We start from the raw sequence: 27,825 nt of genomic DNA on the forward strand, positions 1-27,825 counted from the left end.
ATAAGATTTTGGGTTCTTGCAAAGATGTATAGAGAAAGAGAATGAATTTCATATATCCCTTTTCTACTCGATTATGAAATAATATGATATATGATTCCAGTTCATCTCCATTTTATAAACACTTCTCAAGCAACGCAGCCGATAAGTCATCAAAGGGTTTGTGCTAATGATAAATCAGTAAACATTACTCATTAAAAAAATTTCATGCTAAAAAAATTGATTGAATATTTATAACTTATTTATATATAAATATATATCTAAATATTTATATATTATTACTAAGTAATTTAATTTTTCAAAATTTTTATCAAATTTATTTTGAATTTTTTCAAAATCTAAAAGTTTCAACCTCACCGATGATTCTTAAATGCCAAACTTATAACTATTTTTAAGGGCTTGAATCCCATGGTGACCCATTAGGTCAGAGGGCCATGCCCAAGTATGAATTATTGGATTTTATTTTTGGTTTATGAAAAAGTGATTTCATGAACTTGAAATCCTCAGACATGGTTAAGCTTTATTGATTTCTACAAAGTTTTGTTATCGTGCCATATTTGGTTATGAATAACAGCTACCGCAAAAAATTTAACATTTCTAAAGAGCTTGATCATTGCATGATTTTGTTTTACTTGGGCCTCTTCTTTGGTGGATAAATACTATAGAAAAGTTGATCAACTTTCTATTGACGAACTTACCCATGTTTTCATGCTTCTCTAGATGACTAAGTTATTTTTCATGGATAGCATTTATTAATAAAATTAAAAAATATTTTTTTATTTTGTTTCTAAAATACCTTTATAATAATAATGTAATAATATTATAACATAATACCATATATTATATTTTTATTATTTTACAAAATAATATGATATAATGTATATTATATTATATTATATATTATAATTTTATTATAATATATTTTATTGTAACACATTATATGATATTATTATAATATAGTAGATAATAAAATATCACAATATATTATATTATTTTAATATAATATAGTATTTTATAATAAATAATAATATAAATCATCTATATTGTATTATATATTATTATATGTTATATAATATAATATGATATAATTATATATAATAATATTTGTATAATAAATATATTATGAAAAATATGGATACATTTTAGTATTGCACTTGAAAAATAATACAAAAAATATAGATAATAAATTTCAAAATTATTTTTTAATATATAAAAATATAAATAAATTACTTTTTTTAGTCTAAATGTTATCTATTCCTTGCTTTGCAAAAAAAAAAAAAAAATTGATTTCGGGTAGGCGTCTTCCAAAGGACTGCACGTCCCTGTCGCTCAAGCCCCAGCTCCTATTCGTCCATTCCCCTCATCCTTCTCAAGCGAGCACCCAACCGCGGCTCTTTTCCTCTCTTCCAATCTCCCTCTATAGAAGTCCTTCCCTTTCCTTCTCCCCGAGCGAAGCTACCAACCGACAAAGAAAGAAGGGCAAAAAGATGGCAGCTCGAACCCTCTCCGCCCTCCCGACTTCTACCTCCACCTTCCCCTCCTTCTCCAAAAACAGCAAGAAGCCCATCGTCCCCTCCCCCTCCTCTCTCTCGCTTCCCTCCAACCACCGCAAGCCCAACCCCATTGCGACCTCTCTCCTCGGAGACCCCGCCCCTCCCTCTTCTGCGTGCGCCAGTATCACGCCTCTCTTCCCCAGGCCCAGCCCTTCTCGCTCCCCCGCCGTCTTCTCCATGCTCCCCACCGCGTACCAACCGCCCCTTCCAAACCCTGTCTTCAAGAATCATTCTTGATTGCATTTTTGATTTCTCAATCTTATTTCTTTCTTGCAGGAAACCGGAGGGAGCTCCGACCGAGAAGAACCCCAAGTATGCTAATTTGATTCTTTTTCTTCGATGAGGATTGTGTTTGGGTAATGATGATGATTTTGTAATAAATGGAGCAGGTGGTCGGTGAGGGCGATAAAGTCTTTCAGCATGGCGGAACTGGAGGCGAGGAAGCTCAAGTACCCCAACACTGGGACGGAGGCTCTCCTCATGGGTATCTTGGTCGAGGGTCAGTACTTAATTCTAAGATTCATGGTCCTTAGTCTTCTTTCTGGTATAATTTAGTTGGTGCTTCTTATTTTGAGCGGTAAGCTTGTTTGGACTAGTTAACTTGCTTAATGATACGATGTACAATAGCCTTTTTGCTTCTCAGAAACTAGAATTATGCATTTAGAAGTAATCTTTGCTTTAGGGATGGAGGCGGTATCATTGAGGTAACTATCTATTACAGATTGACTTTGGTACTCTAAGTTGCATCCCATTCATTTCTATCGATTTTTGGTTATGTCATTAGGATATTCCTAGGTTTACCCCTTCTCTCTATGCAAAATAGAGTACCTGCTTGGTCATCTTTGGGTTTTTTTCTACATGGCCAAACCAGCCAATCAGTTATTTTTTTTTTCATTATCTTAAGTCCATGTGATACCTAAAAGTTTTGAGCTTTTCATTACATGCTTTTATTGCTGTCAGTTTCTTCACTGTGGTTGGGAGGGAGGATTCCTCAATCCTCTTCCCACATGAAAGCTGTTTGCAGAGGTTGATAAGAATTATGTGTCTCTGATTTCCTCTTGCCAATTAGAAATGTAAAAAGCAGTCAATCAGGTACTAAAAAGATAAGTCTGAGTAATGCGATATCAATTTGCGGCTTTTGCGCTATATTCTTCAAAAGGAGGGGATTTTAGATTCATATTGATTTTCTGTTCAAGACTTGGTCCGAAATTTCCCAACTGGGTCAATTGAAAAAGTGTATAGAGGATCTTGGTCATATTTACACTAGAGGAATGTAATTTTTCAGATAGAGAGATTGCCTTTTTTTTTTGTTTCTTTGGAACTCCATTTGCATTACTCTGGTGCTAGTTCGTTCATTTGACTGACCCTTCTCTTGCCCATGTTTATTCGTTTTTAATTTCCGTAAGCTTGAAACAACTCCTCTCCAACAAAGGAGTAATCCTTTTCTTCTTGGTGCCTTCATTAGCTTTCCTTATCATGAGAGCTAAAAGTGATTTCATTTTTCATTCTCTTGGCTTTCTTGCGTTGTCTTTTAGGCCTTCTCTTATGTAGCGACTGGTGGGTGAAAGTGCAAGTACTAGCAAAGTGATCCTTCATGCTATCTGATCAAATAGTCGATTGTCCAAGCAACAAGGGTTAGAGATCACAGGAATAATATGATATTGGAAATTCTGTTGACAACCTTTTCTAAATAATGGAAATGCAAACTTTACAAATTTCAGTGGACATGTCTTGACCTCATAGGCTTATACAATATTGGAATGCTTTTCCAGTATTAGAAGAAACTTCTGAACAAACTCTTTTTACACAATGTTCATTCAACTCCTATTAGGAATGATGGTTATGGATTGACCTCAGTGTTGAACATACTTGTGCATTGCTAGTTTTCCCTTTCTCTGTAAAAGCCATTGAGATCTGCTTAAAAAGAGCAGAATACTCAATATGTTCTTAACTTCTTTAGCATCTTTAGGATATCATAGAGAGTCTTCATTTTCATGCTCGCGCTCATGTTCCTCGTTGCAAAGTTGGAATTATTGAGTAAGTACAAATCAAAGTGAAGTTTTCCCATCCTTGGGACTTAAAATATGTAAGGATATTCGTTTCACATTATGATGTCTCATATTTGATGGTCCACTTTCATCAGGTCTTGAATTTTTGACAGGATTCCTTGGTTACTGCCTTTGCTTATTGGCAATAGGTGACACATTGTGCAGCATATAAGATCCAATACATATAAATTGTACAACTTAAAAATTTCACATTTTGTATCTCTGTTGCTTAAGAACCCTTGTATATTAGACTCAGCAAATATGCTTCATCAGGATTCTGAGCACTTGGTGCTGCCAACAAATACATTTTTAACCTTCACTTCTCCCCAAGTGGAGCGAGCAGTTGGTGATGCTTCTTCCCAAGTGACAGTAAATAAATGGTCAGACCTTTACAACTAGTCTTGCACACTATACGGCGAAAGAGGCTGGCTTTCACACTACTCTAGTCTCAAACTGACATTTTATACCTATATCAATTCAGACTGATAAAATTCAGTTCTCCCATGGAAACATCTTTGAACCACACCATTTTATGAATGTCCCTTGTCAGCCCATTTATTTCACCTCTTCTATTCTTTCTTGGTGGTTGAATGATCAACTAATTACAGCGCCTTTGATAAGGTATAAAATTATGGACTTGGAGCATGTCCGGCCCTGATTCAAACTGAAATCTTGACATTATCATGAATTTACTCTTATCCACATCACACCCTTAAACATACTCCATATTGCTATATGTATTTTCATAAAGTATAGATTTGTTCAAATTCTTACATACTTCTAAAATAAACTCAAAAGTTCATAAGAGATAAACCTGAAAAAATTATGGATCTATGGATAATAGTAATACCTATCAAGTCATAAGTAGAACCATTTACACCCTTCATCAAGTTTTCTACTTCTGGATTAAATTGAACTAATTTCATCTGATAGACTGAACGGAGCGTGACAGGTATACATGCCCATTTTTAATCAAATTAGACTAGCTTAAGAGCAGAGTCTATCTCATCATCTACCATCATGACAGGGCAACTTTAAAAATGGATTTACTTGGTGCAGCTGAAAATTTGCAATCTGGTTTTAAAATCAGTGTTTTTAAACATGGCTTAATTTTTTTCCATGATTTTCTCAGCGCACAATGTTTCCAAACATAGCTTGAAATTTAAAGTATATCTTCCTTCTTTCTGCACTAAATTGATATGTTATATCCTCTTTCCATGTGTTATACTCTGTTGATGTCCACCCATCCAGCTGCAGGTTTTACATCTTGGACTGATAAAAAAAGGCTTTATGGATTGGATTTTTTTCTTTCTTTTTGGTTAGGCACAATCAAAAAAGTGGAAACTTCTTTTTTTTATTTAAGTGAATCATTTTTTAAGTTGCTATGGTCGTACCTTTTCATATAAGACAAAAGGATCAAATATTGTAAAATAATCACACATATTGTGTATGGCATGCAAGTTTAGTAAAGAACAATTTTGGACTTGTTTGGGGGTTACTAATAAGTGCATCAAGTGGATCTTTGGATTGGTATTGTGTAATAGCTAATAATCATTGTGTTTCTAGGATGGAATCTCATATATTTTGTCTCTCTTCAATTTTACTACCAATACTCATTTTGTTTGAAGCTGTTTTTGACTATATTTGTGGCACATTTGATCCAAAAGTTTACTAAAAACCCTACTTGAGTATAATGAGTATATTTTAGCATGTTTAGAGAACATGACGATTCATCCAGCCCTAATTTTTGTGTATCTGATAATATTATAAATCAGTTTCTTAAAACCCCTAATTTCCTAATCTCTTTAGATTGCCACATGTGTCACCCCTTTTTGGATTACTTCTATCTCACCATTATAATGGGAACTCACATGTTTTGACTATACCCCACATTTTGACCCCGGTTTTTAGTGCACTTTCCATATCTCTAAGGACTCTAGCCTTATGAACATGGAAGTTTATCCTCCAGTCCAAACAAGAAAATTTTTCTATGTATGTCCACTACCATGGGCTTACTATCTTTTTTTTTTTCTTTTCTCTCTTTGTAGTTCTATTTTTTTTTCCCTCACTTGAGGTCAAGTAAATTGGTCGCATGCATAGCATGTGTGAAATTCTAGTTTATTGATGTAGAGTTAAATATTTTTGTTAGAATCACATCTAGCTGATCCAGAGTCCAAATTTTCTTCATGCTTTACTTTAGGTTCAAACTAGGTTAATATTTATCAAGCTGTAATTTTGGGTTTTTCGGGCCTATTTGATGTTCCATGGAATCTTAGAAACCCTCTGTTTGTGGTTGCTTTTAGCATTACTTCACTTTCAGAAAATAAAAGTAATATTTCTAAGATTCTTTTAGTGTTCAAAAAACATATTAGGTGTGGCCAACTATTTTTATTTTTTGTTATATACAAATTCAGGAAAACCAAATCCTTTTCCATCCTTTGATGGTGGCAATTAGGATGATGATGGTGGTGGAGGTGGCGGTGGCAGCAGTAATGACAATGGCCTCTATGGTGGAGGAAGCGGAGGCGGTGATGGAGGTCGTGGCTGTGGTGGTGGCAAAGGTGGTGGTGGTGGTGGTGGTAAAAAGGGTATCAAGGAGGGGGTTCCACTTAAAAAAACTTTAGTTCCTATTTTTGGAGAAAGTGAAAGCAGGATTTTCTTGCTTTCACTTTTCTCAAAAATCATAATAATGCTTTTTTTTTTTTAAAAAAACAGCAGCACCAAACATACCTTTTGTCTTATTTGCTGTGTTAACAGAAAACCATGAGAAAAGCGATGCCAAACAAGCCTTAAGTTTTCTGGAGTAGGGTGCATATCTTATATTTTTTTAATTAATCTTTAGAGAATTTTTCTATTATCTTTTCATACTATTCTAAGTAAGATTGTTGTTAACATGCCCTACTTTAGATTTAGATTGGGATTTTAACATATTGCTATTATGTTTTCAAATAGTTCCATGGCTTTGCATGTATGGTTCCACTGAAATAAGAATTTTACTAATTTTGAAATATTGTTGGTTATTTTTTTATTAGGAACATGATTAGTTTTAAAGTTTTGAAGTTTTAACTTAATCAGGAGTCTTATTTTGAGCCAAATTTTGTAAGTTAATCTCCTAGGTTCATTAGAGGTTGCCTGGGAATCCAAGACTATAAGACCTTGTTTTGGAGTTCTAAGGCTCTATAACTTAGGATCCATGAGGAGAGACAAATTTTGTACGGTCTATGGTTTATTTTATATGAATAAGTTCCTTTTCTAGGAATTTTCTGCCGTTATTTTCTTCTTTCTCAACTTTGTTTCCTTCTCCATTGCATCCTCTTACTTGCTCGTTTATCTCCCCAGTGCATCCATATTTTCTGTTTATAAAGATTGGCCTAGATCATAATTTTTCTATATTACACTGGAAAATTAGTTGCAGCGTTAATGCCAATGGGCTATATCATTTCATATACTAATTGAATATGAAAAACATAGATGAGGATTTAGAAATATCAAGGGAGCATGTTTAATAAATTCTCATAGAACAAGATCAAAAGGTAGATTACTTTTACAAAGGAATTCATATTCAATTAACAATTTTAGGTTCTTCGCTCAAGAAAATATGTACTAAAGTAAAACTATTTTCGGTTTACATATCCAGCCGCTTGACCTCTATCATCTCATCTGTCTTGGGCTTGAAACCTTCCTAATCATGATGTTTCTCAGGATGCATCTGGTAAGAAGTTATAGCTATCTTTGATGATGTCCAAATCATGTGCTCCACAATTTGGATCAGAAAAAGGGAAAAAGATCCAGATTGGACCATGAAAATCGGAATTGGAAGATTAGATTATCAAAACTTAGGTTGTTGGATCTAAATCGTGGATTGTCTGATCCATTGGATCATCCAATTCACTTTAACTAGCCCCTGGTGTTCATGAACAAATTTAGGGTGATATCTATCAACAATGATGCCTGTCCTTGTTTTGGTACGAACAATGAACCAATGCTCACATATTTTTTTATATTTTCAATAATAAACTATATCCTATTCTTTCCAATTCTTCTATGTTCTTTAACTACGCATTAAACATTTTCTTGCGTCTCTATTGCTCTCAAAAATAAGAAAAAGGGTTTTGGAGGTTTTGAGGAGAAGAAAGTTCCAAATTTGGGAGCTTTTTGATCTTATTCCTAGTTCTTTTTTATTTGAATTTGAGAGCTTGTCTACCCATGTGCATCAACATCGAAGGAGAATGAAGGCGTGTGCTTGCATAGATCTGGATAGAGTCTGTCTCGCTCAGTAAAGAAGAGTACGCGCGCTACGGCTTGCGTAGTGAATCGGATCTTCGGGCAACCAACCCAACCCGGCACCTGGTACAGCAGCCTGTGCCCCGAAAGCTCGCACAAATTGAGCCTTGGAACAAGATTTGGTCTAAGTTCGGATAAAACCTCTTGTATACCTACATGTCTATTTATTTTTGTCGTTATACTAGTTTATTTTGGTTCTATTCTTACTTACGATTTAGGGGTCATTGCTTGGTGCAATGGTAAAAGGCTTGGGCTGAACCTACACCACTTTGTGCAAAATGAAGGCCAAGTTTTAGGTTTGTTCCAGTTTGCCCCTCCAAGGACCCTGGATTGTGGGGATGTACTTCTTTTTATAAAAAAAAACTTTTTTATTCGTTCTTGTGATTTACAGGCTGTTGAGTATAGGGAGGAAGAAGCAAAATGATAATGATATCACATGGGAACATTGCAAGCAAGTTACTTTAGATAATAAAAAATGCTTGCTATGTAATTAATGTTATGGAAAGTTTTGGGAAGTGGTTTTCCAAATGAAGCATCACTTTGCTTGGACATATCCAAAGGTCGGAACTGTTTGCAAGCAAATGGTGGGGTTGTTATTCTTTGGAAGAAGCTATTGGATGCTAATTAAAATGAAAAAGAAGAAAGGCAAAACAATATGATGTTAGCCATATGGATTTTATTATAAAGATAGGGAAGTTGATGTACCAAAAAAAAAAGATTGGGAAGTTCAATTGAGTGACAAAGGAAAAAGGTGACAATGAATATCTATCTTATTCTAGATAAGGATGAGCTTGGAAAAAAGGAGGCAAGTTATACTTAATGAAATTTGGAAGGAGTAGGATAGGGGTATGGTTTGTGGCATGGTTACAAATACAAATTCCATTCCATGCAATGTTATTACAAGTCCTTTGCAATGATGGTGGAGGGTGTTGCAAATTAAGGGACTAAAGCTACTAAGCTACCATGAAATTATTAAAACAAATAGTTTGAAAAGGAAGTGAGGAACGTGGACTCTTTGATGGAAATACAAACGAATGAAGGGAAGAAAGAGAGTTGCATTATCATGTGAATTCATTAGAAGACATGGATGTGCATCACTGTTCATGCATGAAACAAAGACAACTTGTTTTTGTGCATGGACAGTGCTCCAAGGCTATTTCAACTGGATCGGATGATGCACAATTTGGATGGCCAGATTCAATTTCGGATTGTTCAATTTTTTTTGATTCTGATTCCATGATCTAATCTAGATCATTTCCCTCTTTTTTGATCTGGATCATGCAATCTAGATTGTGGATCGTATGATCTTGTGATTATCATATTTCCTTTTCCATTTTGAAATCTTTAGTAGCGAGGTTTATGAACTTGGTTTATGTTTTGGTTTTGATCCCCCAATAGAGTTTTGATTTCTGTAGTTTTGGTTTTGATTCCATGATCTAATCCAGATCATTTCTCTCATTTTTGATCTGGATCATACAATCTAGGCTGTAGATCACATGATAAGCTTTATCTATTTCTTTTTCCATTATGAGATCTTCAATAGTGAGGTTTTAAAATTCGGTTTTTGTTTGTGTTTGGATCCCTCCCGATAGAGTTTTGGTTTCTATAGTTTCAGAGGTTTTGACAGTTTCGTTATGAGTTTTGGAGTTTTGGACCAAACAATTTAAAAGTCCTAATAAAATTAAGAAAAATAAATAATAAAATAAATCAAGACAAGTTATTTCAAAGTATTTGATTTTATTTTAGGTCGTCTAGAGACCTAATTTATATTATATGGCTAGTTTTAGGCTGAAATTTGATTTTATTGAATCTTGACACATTAATTACATAACATGAATGTACTAATTTATTAACAAAATATCACTCAGTTATTCATAAACTATAAGAAATGTATAAAAGAACATCTCTACACCTATTAAATGGAAAGGAGAAAGAAAACTCAACCCCTCTCTAAAATTCAGAAAAATTAGAAAAAATCCTAGAAAAATTGTCTCAAACATCCAGAATAATTTAAAAATTTATCTAGTTATCTAGATAAGCAATAGTTATCTAAGTATGTTAAACATATCTATATATGCTAAAGTTATCTAAATATTTAGAAATATGTTTAGAAAGATCTAGAATTATCTTAGGAAAATGCAATAATAGAAACTTCATATATACTCCCCAGAAAGAAATTATTTTAGAAAAAAATATTTGTCTTTATGTAGAAATTATTTTAGGGAAGTACAGAAACTGTAGGAATTATTTGAAGCCATCCATTTAGTATCCCCATGCAGAGTTCTCATGCAATGGGAGCCATTAGAAATAATCACCATGCGTTGGACTCTTCTTAATTATTTTAGAAAAAATTATGAGGACAAAATTATTTAAAGCCGTCTATTTAGAAATTGCTTAGAGGAAAAAAAATATTTTAGGAAGCTTGCTTCTTAATTTTTTAAGAGAATATTTTCCTCCATGTAGAAATTTCTTAATTATCTAAGTAGACGTAAAAACTCTTATTAATTATTTTAGGAAATACAGAAACTTTTCTTATTTATTTTTTTGTTGAGCCTTATTTGGGTATCACATAAATTAATTTAGGGATGCAAAAATTTTAGGAAATTTTTGAAGGCATCCATTTTGAGCAACCACACATTGGAAGCTGTTAGAAATATCACTAGGCACCGACTCTTCTTAATTATTTTTAAAAAAATTATGAGGAAAAATTATTTGAAACTATTTGTTTAGAATTTTCTTAAAGGAAATTTTTTTTCAGGAAGCTTGCTTCTTTATTATTTTAGGGAATATTTTCTTCAAACGTGGAAATTTCTTAATTATTTTAGAAAATGCAAGAAACCTTATTAATTATTTTAACAAATTTAGAAAGCTCTTCTTAATTAATTTTTGGCGAGCCCTATTTAAATTTGACATGAGAAAAATATTTAAAAAATGTTCCAGCCAAGCTGAAATTTCTTAAGTATTTTAGGAAACACAGAAACTCTTATTAATTATTTTAGGAAGCATAGAAACTCTTCTTAATTACCTTTTATCAAGCCCTATTTAAATTTGACATTTGAAACAATTTTAAAAAAATTACATTCCAGTTGGTGCCATGGTGATTGAAGCGATTGGGAGGGTTAAAGTGTCGGTCGGTGTCTTGGAATGGTTACTGATTATTAAATACATTCTACTTATAATTTATTTTTCATTCTGTTTTTTGAAAAAATATTTATTCTTCTATTATATAAATTTATATTTACATTTTCATTAGTTCCTTGCGCATTGTGCATGGCATTCTTGTAACATTAATTATATATCTCATCTCAAAAATAATATCAAAGCTCCTAGGAAGGCATAAACACCTTTACTTCTACATATTATGGTGTTCTTTATAAGTGAAAAACACACATCAAGGTTGCATCTTACCCACTATAATAATATAGTTTGTAGTTTATATCATAAATAAAGTGGATTGGGTCATTAAAGCCTAAGTAAATGTGTGGTTGAATTGTATTGATGAATGGTAGAAAGTGTTTTACATAGTTATTTGTGAAAGAAAGAATAAAAATAAAAAATAATAGTTTTGGTCGGTGACCTAAACCAGCTGAAACTAAATGAAACCAAATCTTTAGTTTGTTCTTGATCGGTTTCAGCTGAACCTTCAAACCTTGCTTAACAGTGTTGTAGTTTTGAAGTTGTTCATTAGATTTATAAGAAAAGTTTGTGAAGCCAAGGAATTTTTGGATGCATCATTGCCTTGATATCATCCTTGGTGCCACCGAGGATCCTTCTCTTCAAGGGATTTTCTCTAAGTTCTTATGCAGTGTGATGCAAGATATTTCTAAAGGTATATAGTTTATGGAAGTAGTTAGTTGTTTCTTATGTTTTCCTTAAAATTCATATTAGTAGTGCCTTACTTTAGTAATATACTAGGATAGGAATGTAATATCTAATTTACAAGTTACAACTTTGTTAAAATTGCTTTTGGTGTTCTTATATCTACAAGAATAGGAGCTATAATGAAAATCAATATGGAATGAGGGTTGATATAGGTTGAATTGAGTGAAATCCCCAATCTGCTCAACTTCTAGTTCCCTCTAGATATGACAGTTTTATAAATTGAACATTAGTTGCCAATCTGATTCGTTCATTTGAATTCATCCATAGAACATGGAAACTCAATTAAACTATTTTCCTCACTTTGAAGAAAGTCTACAGCCTAAAGGTTACCCTCTGTCATCCCTCTTACTGTAAATTGTTCAAATCTGCTTGATTTGTTGGCGTAAATTTTTTTGAATTTTAACCTATTACCTGCCTCCATCCCTAAATTTATAACCCTTGTATGACATTGAAATTTTGTCATGGGAATCAATCACCATTTAGCTCCTTCTATGCTACTATGTGTATGTGCATGTAGGACTCTCGTATTACTCTCCACTTTTTTATTCACATGTAATATGAATACAGACACTAATATGAATACTAAAAAGAATATTATGAAGTACAAAATAATTATGCAATTGATCCTTAACTTCTTCATCTGTGCTTTTGTGCTGGAAGTTTTCAGTTCCTACTTGTTGCTTTATTCTCAACTTCAGTACTTTAATGCATGCATAATTCTTTTCCTCATTTTCTTAGTTTGCTATGCAGCGTGCCTTCAGTTTCTTATTTTACAAGATTAATATATAGTGCTGCATTTTTCATGCATACCAACCACTGAGTCAGTTGTCCTCTTATTCCAATCATGAATTTACTAAACAGTTTCATATTGTGCTGTTTATCATACTCGTTTAAGAAGATGAATCAGAGGTAGACTTCTACTTTAATAATAATTTATAATAAATTGGACCAGGAGAGAGAGCAAAAAAACGGAAATCAAGTACAGAAATAACAAGAAATTATAAAAATTCTAACCTACCAGAAGAGCTAATAAAACACCCTCAATCGAGAAAATATTAGAAACTTTTGACCCCTAGGGTTGGATTATAAGACTAAAACTGGCAAAAATAACAGAAAATAATCATGTAAAGAATGAGTCTAACACCAATATCCAAACCTAACCCATTCAATAGGGAGCCATCATTCTTCGATCTAAGTTGGCTAAGGACGTCATTCTTAACAAGCTTATGTAGATAAGATTCGAATGAAGTGAGAAGTTACAGGGTTGACATTTGGAATGTGGGACCTGAATTCTCTGAGTTAAGATGCCTTACAATGCCTGAACTATGTATGTGAGTTTATCCCCTTCAATTATATGACTGATTCTCCTCATACTTTTCTCAAGATAGGTTTCTTGATAGTCTAGCTTAAGCAATTTTATTGGTAACGTTTTATCCTTGACAAACTTCCTATCTCCAAAGAAGTTATTATGCTGCATCGAAGTGCATTTAGGGCTCGCAATGTTAACTTTCCTTGTAGTTGAAGAGGACTTAAATCATTTAGATCTGTGTTTTTCTTTTTATTATTGGGGTGAATGTATAGCCAAGGATCATTGATTGAGTCTTTCCCTTTTTCTTGCTTAAGGGACCAGTGAAGCAGCAAAGTTTTTACGTGCAAATGGAATTACCCTTTTGAAAGTGCGTGAGGAAACTGTCAAGTTGCTTGGAAAATCTGACATGTACTTTTTCAGTCCTGAGCATCCTCCATTGACTGAACCAGCCCAAAGAGCGCTCGACTGGGCTGTTGATGAGAAACTGAAATCAGGTTATTCCGGATCTGTATGGCTATATTGTTCTATTCCTATCATGACTTCTGTATTAGTATAAAGCATTAATGCCACTTTCTTTATTTTATGATACTATTTTCTTGCATAAATAATGTACGATCCTACTTGGATGGTTGATTCGGTTATATTGTCTCTTAGTACACGTCAAATAGAGAATGGGAGGACATTTGCTGTCCACTCATTGAAGGGAGTAAGGAATCTGCTGCTAAAACATTGACTCTATATATAGTGGGAAAGCCTCTCAGTCTATGCCATTCAAATTGAAGATCCAAACTCTTGAAGGTGATCTACATTACCAAGTGCCTAGAAACTAAACTTTATATTTTTTGGTGGTCATTAAGTTAGTACAAAAACGAGCGGTAACAATTATAGGTAAAATACATGATAGAGTTGGAAATCCTCTTTATGAATCATGATCTATGCATCATAAATATGGATAGATTTAAAATCACTAGGCTTTGATGATAAGTTCATAGTAAAACATAATATCATGTTATTAAAACCATCCATTTTGGCACCTATTTGATGATTAGGTTAGACACCACCAATGCACATGAATTTTGGTTTCTAGGCTTTTTTTTTTTATTTTAAATGTAGATCATGTTCAGCAGTTTGAATCTTCAATTTACATGGTCCATCATTGTTTTTGAATCGTTAGCTCTTTTTTCAAGGAGTTAACATGAAGTGTGTAGTCCAAATCACATATGCGTGCATGATTCGCTGTACTGGCCCTTACTGAGAGGTACAGGGCGTACTATACCGTACCGGTTCGGTACCAATATCCGGTATGGGTGGCGTATCGACACTTGGTATGCCGAAATGGCCTTGTACCATACTATACCGACACCGTGCTAGTGTGACACTAGTACGGGGTCCGGTACTGAGACGAACCTTGTATGCATGTATGTATCTATGTATGTGTTTGCTTGCTTGTTTGGGTTTAAAAGTGTCATAGTTAGGGCTAGGCTGGGCTGGGCCGGGCTACACCCCTACCTGAGCTTGGCTCGAATTTTTTCGGGCTTCACGGCGAGCTTAGGCCTGAAATTTTTGGAAAATCCAGGCCCTAGCCTGGCTTGAGCCCAAACCCGGGCTCAACCTAAACTTGATTGGGTCGACCCGAATTTGTGGAGTGGAGTTGTTGCCCAAGGTGACAAGCCAAGAGGGGGGTGAATTGGTTTCTCTTAATTTTTACTATCTTACTTATGTCAATTGATGAGTTAGTGAAATAGAACAATGCACAATACAAACACACAAGAAGTATAGTGGTTCGGTGCTCTCCTAAGCACCTACGTCCACTCCCCAAGCGACCCCTTGGGAATTCACTATAATCCTGCGGATTACAGTTGGATTGTTTTCCGGGCTCACAATCCAAAAACCTTTACACTTTGGTTTTCCGGGATCACCAAAAACCTATGTTGGTTTTACGGGCTCACCAACGAACCTTCACAATTGGTTTTACGGGTTCACCAATAAACCTACACAATTGGTTTTACGGGTTCACCAATAAACCTACACCGTTGGTTTTACGGGCTCACCAACAAACCTTTACAAGGTGATTAATAAAAGAAGGAAGAAAGTTGAAGCTCCTAGATGAGCAAATATAACATTTATAATCTACAAAGAAGAGTTTAGAGAATAGTTATCGCTTGATGAGACTTCTCTCTTCTTTGTCAAGAATGCTTCACTCTTCAAGGGTGGATGGAGCTCTTAATATCTCTTGGAATCTGCTCAATAACTTTCTTTTGACTCTTAAATGAAGCACTTGGATGAAGAAGATTAGGGCACTTGTCTTTCTTGTGTAAGCTTTGATATTTTGCAAAAGGATGTTTCCTCTGATGAATAGTGTCACTTTAAATAGTTTCCTTCATCCATTGGACAAGCCCCAATGGTTAGAATTCAAAAACTAGCCGTTACTCACTGTTGGAAGGTCAAAAAGTACTTCTGCAGAACTAGCCGTTATGCTTCTGCCCGTGCTTGGGTCGACTCAACTTTTACTGGGGTCGACCCAACTTTCACTTGGGTCGACTCAACATTTACTAGGGTCGACCCTCTCAGAACCACAGAACCTTGCATTTTAGCCTTCCTTCACTTGGGTCGACTCAACATCTTTTTGGGTCGACTCAAGGTTCAGTTGGGTCGACTCAACTTCCACTTAGGTCGACCCTCTCAGGGTTTCCAGAGAACCTATTTTTGAATGTCATTGCCTTTGGGTCGACTCATGTTAACTTGGGGTCGACTCAAGTTTGGGTCGACTCAAGTTTCATTTGGGTCGACCCTCTCAGGGTTTCCAGAGAACTGTTTTCTTGAGGCTTGAGGATTGGGTCGACTCATCCTTTACTTGGGTCGACCCAACTACTGTTCATCCGTGCCATTTTTGCAGAAGTGTGCCAGATGGTTTCTTGATGTGCCGGGGTCGACTCAATCAATCTTGGGGTCGACTCAATCCACACTTTGCTGCAACTTAAGGCTAGATTCATCCATATAAATAATGAAATGCGTCTTTATCTTATTATACTAATGTACCGAGAGTGACAGACTTATAAATGATGTATCGAATTAACTTGTAACATACTCTTGATTATTGTATTAATCATCAAAATACCACTATCATCCTCAATCTCCCCCTTTTTGATGATTACAAAATATAGAGTATGAGCCTACTGATACTTATCTTAAAATTAGTTTTAAAAGGGCTCAAGTTGCTGAATTTCAGCTTTTCAAATTTGAGACTGAAGTCTCCCCCTTTTTCATCCAAATGTTTCCAATTTGACCTTTTGAATTACTCTCCCTTTCTTTTATATTTCATTAAAGATAAAACTTCAAAAATTTGAGATAAAGCATGAGTTTCAGATTATGTATCGAGGTGTGAAAGGTATGTGCCAAATTCTGAAATTCTATGTGCCAAATTCTGAAATTCGATTTAAATCTTAGACTTTAACATTTTCATTGTTACAAATTGCTCCCCCTTAAATGTATATCCTTTCCTATTATAATGTTCAATTTGTTTGTCAACTTATTTCTCTTTCCTTGCTCAACTTATTTCTCTTTCGTTGCTTCTCCCCCTTTTTGTTATCATCAAATAGGTGCATGGGAATAGACACAATAATTAACAAACATTTCAGTTTCATTGAACAAAATGGAACATTGTAGTACAATAATGCCAAAACAAAACAAATACAATGTTCCTCAATCAAAGTACAAAGTACATGATCAACACAAAATACATATGAGAACTAGATACATATCCTAGGCTCTAATCATAATGCTAATATCAGCCTAGGGGGTATCTAATGGCTGTGATCTAGTCCTCATCCTCTAGCATAAGTGGCGAGGGGAGGTCGAGCCTGATGGGACTGAGTCTGGCGTGGAGCTCGGTGAGCTGGATGACTCTGTGCCGAAATCTCTGACTCAGCTGCCTGGGGCATAGATGGTCCATGAACCTCTCTCTCTCTCCGTAGAGCTCCTATCTGCTCTCTAAGATCGCTGATCTTAGCAGTCATAATATCCAATCTGCTCGTCAGTCCATCAGTGATAGTCCTCGCCTGAGCTGACATAAGCTCAGTCATCCTACTCCAAAACTCATCTGTGTATCCCGCAGGAACAGATGACGAAGGTCCAGCCTCTAAAGGTGCTGTAGGATGATCCGTAGGCTCCTCATCCTCAGGGATGGGGTCTTCAATCTCTGGTGCATCACCCTCTGGTGCATCACCCTGAATCCCAGCTCCAGCACGTACCCACTGCCCGTTCACCTTCTCATAACCCATGCGAATAAGGGATCGTGCAGTGTATGTGTCAGTGAATAGTAGATGCCTGGAGATCTCTTCCTCTACTGATATATCATGCTGTCGGAAGATCAGAGTGAGTATCATACCATAAGGCAGGGAGACTCTGGAGTTGCATATGACCTTTCTCATCTGCCTGAGTATCATAGCCGGAAGATTCAGAGGAATGCCCTGAATAATGTGCTCCAGATCTCGCTCAGAAATGAGATCAAATCTCCCGCTCTTCGGAAATAAAATCCGACCTATGAAGTTGTGCAACAACCTCATTTCAGCTGAAAGAGAGCTTGCTATTACATTTTCAGAATAATCGAAGTCTTCATTCTCAAGAATCAACTGCAAGGCTCTCAACTTGTTTTCGGGCTTTTCTGGAGTTGCTCCTTCGCAGGGGAGATGAAGCAACTCACTCAAACTCTCTTCGGAAACTCTAACCCTTACTCCTCGAACTTCAGATATAAGCCCTCCCATTCCAGTTTTCAGGAAGGCATAGAACTCACGGACCAATCCTGGGTAGATCACCACATCTATGGAGCAAAGATACTCCCATCCTTGCCTTCGGATCCATTCCCCTAAACGGAACCCTTCTTGATCGAAAAACTCGGAGTGGTTCCTTCTCCCCGTGGTAAGCGGTCTCCCCGCAAATTTCGCAAGTTGGACTGAAGGGGAGGGAGGAGGAGGAGGCTCTACACGTGTCTCACTTTGTGGAGACACTGTAGAAGGCTCTGTAGCAGCCCTATCCGCACGGGTGATCCGTGAAACCCTCCCGGATCGCTTGGCTACGGCTCTCTTGGGTCCCATTTCTTCAAGATCTTGATGTAATCTACTGTTTGGAGATGATTGGAGGAGATTTGAGAGTGGAGAATAGGGTTTTCGGAAGAGGACAAAGTGAAAACAGTGCCCTAGATTGCTCACGGGTCCGCCTTTTAACAGTGGGGTCCCGTCGTTGGGTCGACCTTAGATTTTTCTTGGGTCGACTCAACGTTGGGTCGACCCTATTCTGGATTGGGTCGACCCTAGTTCAGAAATTTTTCTTTCTCTTCCTTTTTCCTTTTTAAAAATTTTTCTTTCTTCCAATTCTTACAAATTCTTACTGGGACAATGATACATGAGTAAGGAATCTATAGATGACTAGTTTGACTAATGTTTTATGGGTTTTTAGAAATGGGAGGAGTGTATCATGAGACTGCTTGCTCCCTTTTATATCTCCTCAATAAAAAGGATCACATATGCCTAATTTCCTCCTAAGCGTGCAAAATCTATCTTCACTCAAAGGTTTTGTGAATATGTCAGCTAATTGTTTCTCAGTACATACATGCTCAATACATATGTTTCCATTTTGCACATGATCTCTAATAAAATGATATCTTATTTCAATGTGTTTGGCTTTAGAGTGCTGAACCGGATTTTTAGTAAGGTTGATGGCACTAATATTATCACACTTTATAGGAATGTTATCTAGTTTAACTCCATAGTCCTCTAGTTGTTGCTTAAGCCATAATACTTGAGCACAACAACTACCGGTAGCTATATATTCAGCTTCAGCCGTCGACAGTGCTACTGAATTCTGCTTTTTGCTAAACCATGATACTAAGTTATTTCCTAAAAATTGACATGTTCCACTAGTGCTCTTCCTATCTAATTTGCATCCAGCAAAATCTGCATCTGAGTAGGCAAGCAAATCTAGACAAGAGTCTCTTGAGTACCATAATCCTATGTTTGTAGTTCCTCTTAAATATCTAAGGATTCTTTTAACAGCACTTAAATGTGACTCCTTAGGATCTGATTGGTATCTAGCACATATTCCCATACTAAACACGATGTCTGGTCTACTAGCAGTAAGGTAGAGTAAGGATCCAATTAATCCTCTATAAAGCTTAATATCAATCTTTTTTCCTTTCTCATCTTTGTCTAGCTTACTAGTAGGATTCATTGGAGTGCCTACTCCCTTGTGATTTTCATTCCTAAACTTCTTTAATATTTCTCTTGTATACTTAGTTTGATGAATGAAAATACCTTCTTTGGTTTGCTTGATTTGTAATCCGAGAAAGAAACTTAGTTCTCCCATCAAACTCATCTCGAATTCTCCGTGCATTAAATTAGCAAACACTTTGCAAAGATTATCATTTGTGGCACCAAAGATTATGTCATCTACATATATTTGTACCACTAGCAGATTTTCGTCTTTTCTTTTGAGAAAAAGTGTTTTATCTACATTTCCTCTACTGAAGTCATTATTTAGTAGAAATTTGCTTGATCGATCATACCAAGCCCTAGGTGCTTGCTTCAATCCATATAATGCCTTATGTAGTCTAAACACATGATTTGGCAATTCATGATTCTCAAAACCAGGAGGTTGCTCTACATATACTTCTTCCTCTATAAAATCGTTTAACAATGCACTTTTTACATCCATTTGATACAATTTGAAATCCATGAAACATGCAAAAGCTAGAAGTAATCTAATAGCCTCTAATCTAGCTACGGGAGCAAATGTTTCATCAAAATCTATCCCTTCTTCTTGATTGTATCCCTTAGCTACAAGTCTAGCTTTATTTCTTACAACTACCCCATTTTCATCTAATTTATTTCTAAAGATCCATTTTGTTCCAATTACAGAGTTTTGCTTTGGTCTCTCAGTTAATGTCCATACATTACTTCTTTTGAATTGATTTAATTCTTCTTGCATAGCATTTATCCAATTGGTATCTTTTTCAGCTTCTTCATAAGTCTTAGGTTCTAACTGTGAAACAAAAGCAAGATAATCATTTAAATTTCTAAGAGAGGATCGAGTTCTTACCCCTTGAGATGGATCACCAATGATTAAGTCTTTAGGGTGTCCATATGCATACCTCCATTCCTTTGGCAAGTCTTGAGATTGTGCTGGCACGCGATCATTTTCCTTATCTTGATTTGGCACGTCATCAAGATTTAATTTTTCAAAGTTAATAATTCCTGCATCATCATCAAGGATATTTTCTTTTCTAGCAGACTCACTATCAGACTCATCAAATATGATATTAACTGACTCTTCGACTACAAGAGTTCTTTTATTAAACACTCTGTATGCCCTGCTAGATGTGGAGTATCCTAAGAAAATACTTCATCTGACTTGGCATCAAATTTACTTAGATCCTCCTTGCCATTGTTTAAAATGAAACATCTACATCAAAATACTCTAAGATATTTAGCGGTTGGTTTCTTATTCTTCCAAAGTTCATAAGGAGTTTTCTTGGTTATAGGTCGTATTAAAACCCGATTTAGAATATGGCAAGCAGTGCTTATAGCTTCAGCCTAAAAGTACTTTGAAAGATTTGACTCGCACAGCATCGTGCGTGCCATTTCTGTCAAGGTCCTATTTTTTCTTTCAACAATCCCATTTTATTGAGGCGTTCTAGGTGCTGAAAATTGATGTGAGATACCATTTTCATTACAAAATTCTTCAAAGTGTTGATTTTCAAATTCAGTTCCATGATCACTTCGAATTGCTATTAAGGTGAGCTTCTTTTCATTTATGATATAATTATAATGTTTCAAGAATGCTGAAAATGCTTCATTCTTATGTGCCAAAAATGAAACCCATGTATATCTTGAAAAATCATTTACTATAACTAGTCCATACTTCTTCCCTCCTAGACTCGCAGTTCTAGTGGGTCCAAATAGATCCATATGTATGAGTTCAAAAGGCCTAGTTGTTGATACTATATTCTTTGATTTGAAGGATGATTTTGTTTGTTTTCCTAATGAGCATGGTCCACAAATTTTGTCCTTTTCAAAGATCAATTTTGGCACATCTTTTATTAATTCTTTCTTGACTAGTTTTGATATTAATTCCATACTAGCATGTCCTAGTCTACGATGCCAAAGCCAATTTGTTTCATTTTTCTTTTCTTCATTAGTAATTAAACATAATCCATTTTTCTTGCCTAATTCATGAAGATCTATCATGTAAATATTTCTTTGCCTTTGTCCTATAAGTACAATGCTGTTATCTTTAGGATTTGTAATTATGCATACTGATGCTTCAAATGTGACTTTAAACCCTTTATCACAAAATTGACTTATGCTAAGTAGGTTATGTTTCAAACCATTAACTAATAAAATATTTTCTATAAAGGTAGATGGAGTAATGAAAATTTTACCCTTTCCAATGATATACCCTTTTCCATTGTCTCCATAGGTTAGTACTCTACCCTTCTTAGACTCCAAGGTGACAAATTGGTCTACGTCACCGGTCATGTGTCTTGAACAGCCGCTATCTAGATACCATCGTTTATCCACCTTATTAGCTGCAAGACACCCTTGCAATCAAGATCAAGAATGAGCTTTAGGTACCCAAACTATGTTGGGTCCTTTAGGGTTAGTACTTGATGTTTCTTTTGGAACCCAAACTTTCTTGGATTTAATCTTATAATTATTACTCAATTTGTTGTAGCTAGACTTTCTATAGTTACATTCATATGCTTTATGTTCTAATTTATTGCAACAATGACAAGTAATATTTTTATTTTTAGCTTTTACAAATATGTTCTTTAAGTATTTTTGTTTTCTATTTGTTTTATATCCTAATCCAGCCTTATCATATACAGCTTTTTGACTATCAAGAATCATATTTAATTTGGTTGAGCTAAGTGTAAACTTGTCTACTAAGGATTTATATTTTTCAGCATCTTCTTTTAACTTGACATTTTCAGCAATTAGATTTTTGGTTTCATTTGTGAGTCTCTTACTTAATGTTTCATAGTTATGAGATAGTTTCAGCTTATCTTTGATAAGAGATTGATTTTCTTCTTTTAGAACTTTATTTTTATTGATGAGTTTTTTGTGTTCTTCCATGAGTTCTAAAAATGCATCATGTAATTCATCAACAGTAAAATCACATTCAAGTTCAGAATCTACCTCATCGTTATTGGCCATATGGCATATTTGGGCCATCTCTTGATGATCTTCCTCTTCCGAACTTGACTCCTCACTTTCACTCCATTCAGCCATGAAGTTCTTCTTCTTAAGTTTTCTTGCCATCCAGTTTAATTCCGGGCAATCTATCTTATAATGCCCGGGCTTGTTACACTCATAACAAATTGGTGTTTTCTTTTTCTTTTCTTTGTCCTTACCCTTTTCTTTGCTTGAGCTACCTTTGAAGAAGGGTTTCTTTTTATGAAATCTCTTCTTACCTCTCATAAATTTTCTGAATTTTCTTCCAAGCATAGCCATTCCTTCTTCTTCAAATTTATCATCATCATCAGATTCTTTCGATTCAGTTTCTTGTTTTGGAGTGGTAGACTTTAGGGCAATGGTCTTTCTTCTCTTGACCTCATCTTTTGAATTTTGCCTCATGGTCAACTCATGGGTCATGAGTGATCCTAGAAGTTCCTCCAATTGTAATGTATTGAGGTCCTTTGCTTCCTGAATTGCTGTTACCTTGGCCTCCCAAATTCTTGGTAGAGACCTGAGAATTTTTCGCACCAATTCAGAGTTAGTATAAGACTTTCCTAAACTTTTTAGCCCATTTATGATTTCAGTGAAACGAGTAAACATTTCAGTTATGGACTCAGTGGATTCCATTTTAAACAATTCATACTTATGTACTAATATGTTTATTTTTGACTCCTTAACTTGATTAGTTCCTTCATGTGTGACCTCAAGTTTATCCCAAATTTCTTTTGCAGAGATGCATGTAGATATTCTATTGAATTCACTTACATCTAGTGAACAGTAAAGTACATTAATCGTTTTAGTATTTAGTTGTGCTAGTCTTCTATCACTTTTATTCCAATCCATTTCTAGTTTGGGTATGATAGTGCCCTCTATACTAATTGTGGGCGTGTGAGGTCCTCTAGTTATAATATACCACAATTCATAGTCTAGAGCTTGAATGAATATCCTCATCCTAGCTTTCCAGTATGTGTAATTTGTGCCATTAAATAGAGGAGGTCTATTTGTGGATTGCCCCTCACTCATAGAACATCCCACTTGGGTTGTCATGATCTTTGACTCTTGATTGTGAGATCAACAAATACTATAGGAGCATCTTGCTCTGATACCACTTGTTGCCCAAGGTGACAAGCCAAGAGGGGGGATGAATTGGTTTCTCTTAATTTTTACTATCTTACTTATGTCAATTGACGAGTTAGTGAAATAGAACAATGCACAATAGAAACACACAAGAAGTATAGTGGTTCGGTGCTCTCCTAAGCACCTATGTCCACTCCCCAAGCGACCCCTTGGGAATTTACTATAATCCCGCGGATTACAGCTGGATTGTTTTCCGGGCTTAAAATCCAAAAACCTTTACACTTTGATTTTCCGGGATCACCAAAAACCTATGTTGGTTTTACGGGCTCACCAACGAACCTTCACAATTGGTTTTACGGGTTCACCAATAAACCTACACAATTGGTTTTACGGGTTCACCAATAAACCTACACCGTTGGTTTTACGGGCTCACCAACAAACCTTTACAAGGTGATTAATAAAAGAAGGAAGAAAGTTGAAGCTCCTAGATGAGCAAATATAACATTTATAATCTACAAAGAAGAGTTTAGAGAATAGTTATCGCTTGATGAGACTTCTCTCTTCTTTGTCAAGAATGCTTCACTCTTCAAGGGTGGATGGAGCTCTTAATATCTCTTGGAATCTGCTCAATAACTTTCTTTTGACTCTTAAATGAAGCACTTGGATGAAGAAGATTAGGGCACTTGTCTTTCTTGTGTAAGCTTTGATATTTTGCAAAAGGATGTTTCCTCTGATGAATAGTGTCACTTTAAATAGTTTCCTTCATCCATTGGACAAGCCCCAATGGTTAGAATTCAAAAACTAGCCGTTACTCACTGTTGGGAGGTCAAAAAGTACTTCTGCAGAACTAGCCGTTATGCTTCTGCCCGTGCTTGGGTCGACTCAACTTTTATTGGGGTCGACCCAACTTTTACTTGGGTCGATTCAACATTTACTAGGGTCGACCCTCTCAGAACCACAGAACCTTGCATTTCAGCCTTCCTTCACTTGGGTCGACTCAACATCTTTTTGGGTCGACTCAAGGTTCAGTTGGGTCGACTCAACTTCCACTTGGGTCGACCCTCTCAGGGTTTCCAGAGAACCTATTTTTGAATGTCATTGCCTTTGGGTCGACTCATGTTAACTTGGGGTCGACTCAAGTTTGGGTCGACTCAAGTTTCATTTGGGTCGACCCTCTCGGGGTTTCCAGAGAACTGTTTTCTTGAGGCTTGAGGATTGGGTCGACTCATCCTTTACTTGGGTCGACCCAACTACTGTTCATCCGTGCCATTTTTGCAGAAGTGTGCCAGATGGTTTCTTGATGTGCCGGGGTCGACTCAATCAATCTTGGGGTCGACTCAATCCACACTTTGCTGCAACTTAAGGTTAGGTTCATCCATATAAACAATGAAATGCATCTTTATCTTATTATACTAATGTACTGAGAGTGACAGACTTATAAATGATGTATCGAATTAACTTGTAACATACTCTTGATTATTGTATTAATCATCAAAATACCACTATCATCCTCAGGAGTGTGGTTCATTGAATCACAAATGGCTTTTTCATTGATAATTTAGAATTCTAGTTATTTTAACATACCTTAAATCACATCCAACTATTATGCCTTCAAAAGATTTTATAAAAGCTTGAAAACACCAATACTCAATAGTTGTGAGCCCAAAGGTTTAAGGAAGGATGATGAAGGGCTTGAGACTTGTTCGAGCTTGAATGCGCGCTCCATTTCGGGCCTTGTTCGGGCTCGGGCCGGGCCTAGGCCTGGGCCGGGCCAATGATATACCTGAGCCCGGCCCAAAAAACAAATGAGCTCTATATTTAAGCCCAAACCTAGCATGAAATCTTTTGGGCCTAGCCCGTAGTCTGACCGATGGGCCTTGGGCCGGCCCGAGCCCATTTCCAGCCCTAGTCATATTCATCAACTTTAAAAGTTGGATGAGAAACAATTGAGTCAAATATGGAGCAGGCAGGATTGTGCTAGTGCAATTTAGTGATGTTTCTTTGCACAACCTATTTTCCTGTACAACATTGCTAATTTTGTTTTTCCCCACACTGAGCTGGATTTCATCTTTCTTTATTTGAAGATATGCATATCTAGGTTAAAGTTGTTATTTATTTTATTTAAGTCATTTTAGGAGATTTTTTTCCTGAATGTCTTAGTAACTTAGGATTATGATTAGTTTATTTAACTGATTTTAAGTGAAGTTATAAAGGATTATCAGAGAGGCTGCTTTGCTTCTTTTCATGTATAATATCTGGAAGATCCAAAGAGAAAAATAGTTAAGAAGTATACAATTTACCAAATAAATTTGCTCACTTTGAGAAATTGATCATTGGATTTCTTTTTATGAGAGTAAAAATATTTTGGCTACTGTATCATTTAATACAGTCAATAGTACTGTTACATGATTAATGATCGCCTAAAAAGAGTTAACATGCAGTACTCTGATTGTTATGATATCTTATGAAATATTATTTTCAATTGCAGACACTTAATAACTGAAGAAACATTTTGTCTTCAAGAATCTTCTTTATATAGTGAGTTTGTGCTGTTTTCAGTTGGTGGTTGTGTTGTCATTGACCAATGCCTGGTACATGAAATTTGATGGAAGTAGACTTGGATCTGGGTTTTCATCTGTTTGCTTGTAGGCATTTAGCGCCGTTGCCTGAATATCAATATGCCATGCTTGAATTCAGTGACCTCTTGTGCTCCTCATTTTCTTTTATCTGCTTCCTTTTTGCTTCTGCATAGTGTCATCTTATTAGATTCATTCTCAAGAGTTTGAAAGAAGAAAATATTTGTTACTATATGAACTACATGGTTTCATTTACTCCATAGATGACAATTATTACATAGCTTATCGGTAAACTCTAAATTATATCTGGTAATAGACTTTTAGAATAATTGAATATTAAGTTACGGTAGATCCTATTTTTACTCTACTGGCAACTACTAGTAGATGATGAGCTAATGGTTTGGGGATAATGTGGGCTTGTCAGGAGATTAAATTTTTTGTTTTCATTAAGTTTTTATTGTGAGCATTCTTGTGGCTTGTGCTTCATAACAACATAAGATAACTAAACTATAAAACAATGTGAAGTTTGAGTTATTTGAGAGGCTTCCGGCAGTGGCAAGAAGCAGTTGTATGAGTATGTTATTCTGGAGTGCATCTGGCGCATCACGTCGAAATTTTTAGCAACTAGGAATGGAAGGAGCTAAAGTTTTGTCCATGTGTCAAAAAAAAAAAGTTAATCATGACCGATAACATGGATTCTCTACATAGATGGGCCATTGGCACTGGGGAAGCTCTATTTATCATACATGTAAGCAGTTGTTTGATGCTGCTGGAGTCTATTCCTGTTTGAGCTGTAGAGCCTGGTGCACCTGCAAGCTGGTATGGCGTGGTGGACACACATTGTATCGCCATGATATTTTACATGCACCTGATGTCTGGTGAAGTGTTGTCTCCATGCTAGTCGTTCTAGGTTTAGGCTTTAGATTTGAATGTGCTGATAGTTGTGTTAAGTTTATGTGAGAACTACTTATTTTGGTGGTGGATATTTGTTAAACTTTATTCTGGCTCCATGATATCATGGATCATTATGAAAGAACTTGTTTTATCTTTTGGGTTCCTATGCCATTTGTTTGGGATGACTCTATATGTTCTTTTTCATGATTTGTTCATGTCAAGGGGTTACATGACCACTGCATCACTTAGTACCATCACTTCAACGAAGACCACTTTTCTTCACTTTCTTTATGTCTGCCATTATATCAGATTTTCATATTCCTTGACAATGCAGGTGACAATGGAGAGGTAACCCCAACACATTTGCTTCTGGGCATATGGTCAGAGAAAGATTCTGCTGGTCACAAGATATTGGCTTCCATCGATTTTGATGATGAAAAAGCTAATGAGCTGGTCAATTCTGTAAGTTTCAAGCCCATCTTCTTTCTAGAGAGCTAGGTTGGTAAATTGTCGACTGTGACATGATTCTTGTGACATGCAGGCCAATGAGGATGCAGTCATGACCTATAGATAGATGCCGAGGAAAATTCCGTAATGGCATATATTTTCTGAATTGGATGCTCAAAGAACCTCCCATTCAGCCCCATTCATTTTTCGGCAAATTTCATTTTCATAATTAATGATCTGCTTACAAGGTTCATCGTGGAATCATCAACCACCGATGTGGTGGTAAGGTGTGTTGAGAAAACTTCCCATAGGATTTTGTTTTTGAATCCTTATCAACAGGGCATCTGTGTGTACGATCGATTCAGTGCATCTAGTCACCCATTATTGTGGGTATTGTCAGCCTTTTACGTTTGGTCCTTGCATTGTTGAAGACCAAAACTTGTGAATCAAAATCCAATAGCATCCGGTTTTGGTTTGCTTCAATCGTCAAAACTTATGTTGCCATTGCCTTTTTATGGTTTATTGCTA

At 35.8% G+C, this 27,825-nt stretch overlaps 1 protein-coding gene across 3 annotated transcripts; it reads left to right on the plus strand.

Annotated features, from left to right (window-relative positions):
* Positions 1-1,345: 1,345 nt before the first annotated feature.
* On the plus strand, positions 1,346-27,825 carry LOC120110889 (ATP-dependent Clp protease ATP-binding subunit CLPT1, chloroplastic-like). Of its 3 annotated transcripts, none has more exons than XM_039126824.1 (7): positions 1,346-1,362; positions 1,401-1,741; positions 1,827-1,862; positions 1,940-2,049; positions 13,388-13,567; positions 27,185-27,312; positions 27,392-27,825. In XM_039126824.1, the coding sequence occupies exons 2-7, from the start codon at positions 1,485-1,487 to the stop codon at positions 27,422-27,424; spliced, it is 744 nt and encodes a 247-aa protein (XP_038982752.1). In that variant the 5' UTR covers positions 1,346-1,362; positions 1,401-1,484; the 3' UTR covers positions 27,425-27,825. The 3 variants fall into 3 exon arrangements, with proteins under 3 accessions (XP_038982752.1, XP_038982753.1, XP_038982751.1); XM_039126825.1 differs by lacking the exon at positions 1,346-1,362 and having other exon boundaries at positions 1,369-1,741; positions 27,392-27,415; positions 27,457-27,825; XM_039126823.1 differs by lacking the exon at positions 1,346-1,362 and having other exon boundaries at positions 1,369-1,741.

This window comes from Phoenix dactylifera, chromosome 5 (assembly GCF_009389715.1).
Source record: "Phoenix dactylifera cultivar Barhee BC4 chromosome 5, palm_55x_up_171113_PBpolish2nd_filt_p, whole genome shotgun sequence".
Classification (NCBI taxonomy): Eukaryota; Viridiplantae; Streptophyta; class Magnoliopsida; order Arecales; family Arecaceae; genus Phoenix; species Phoenix dactylifera.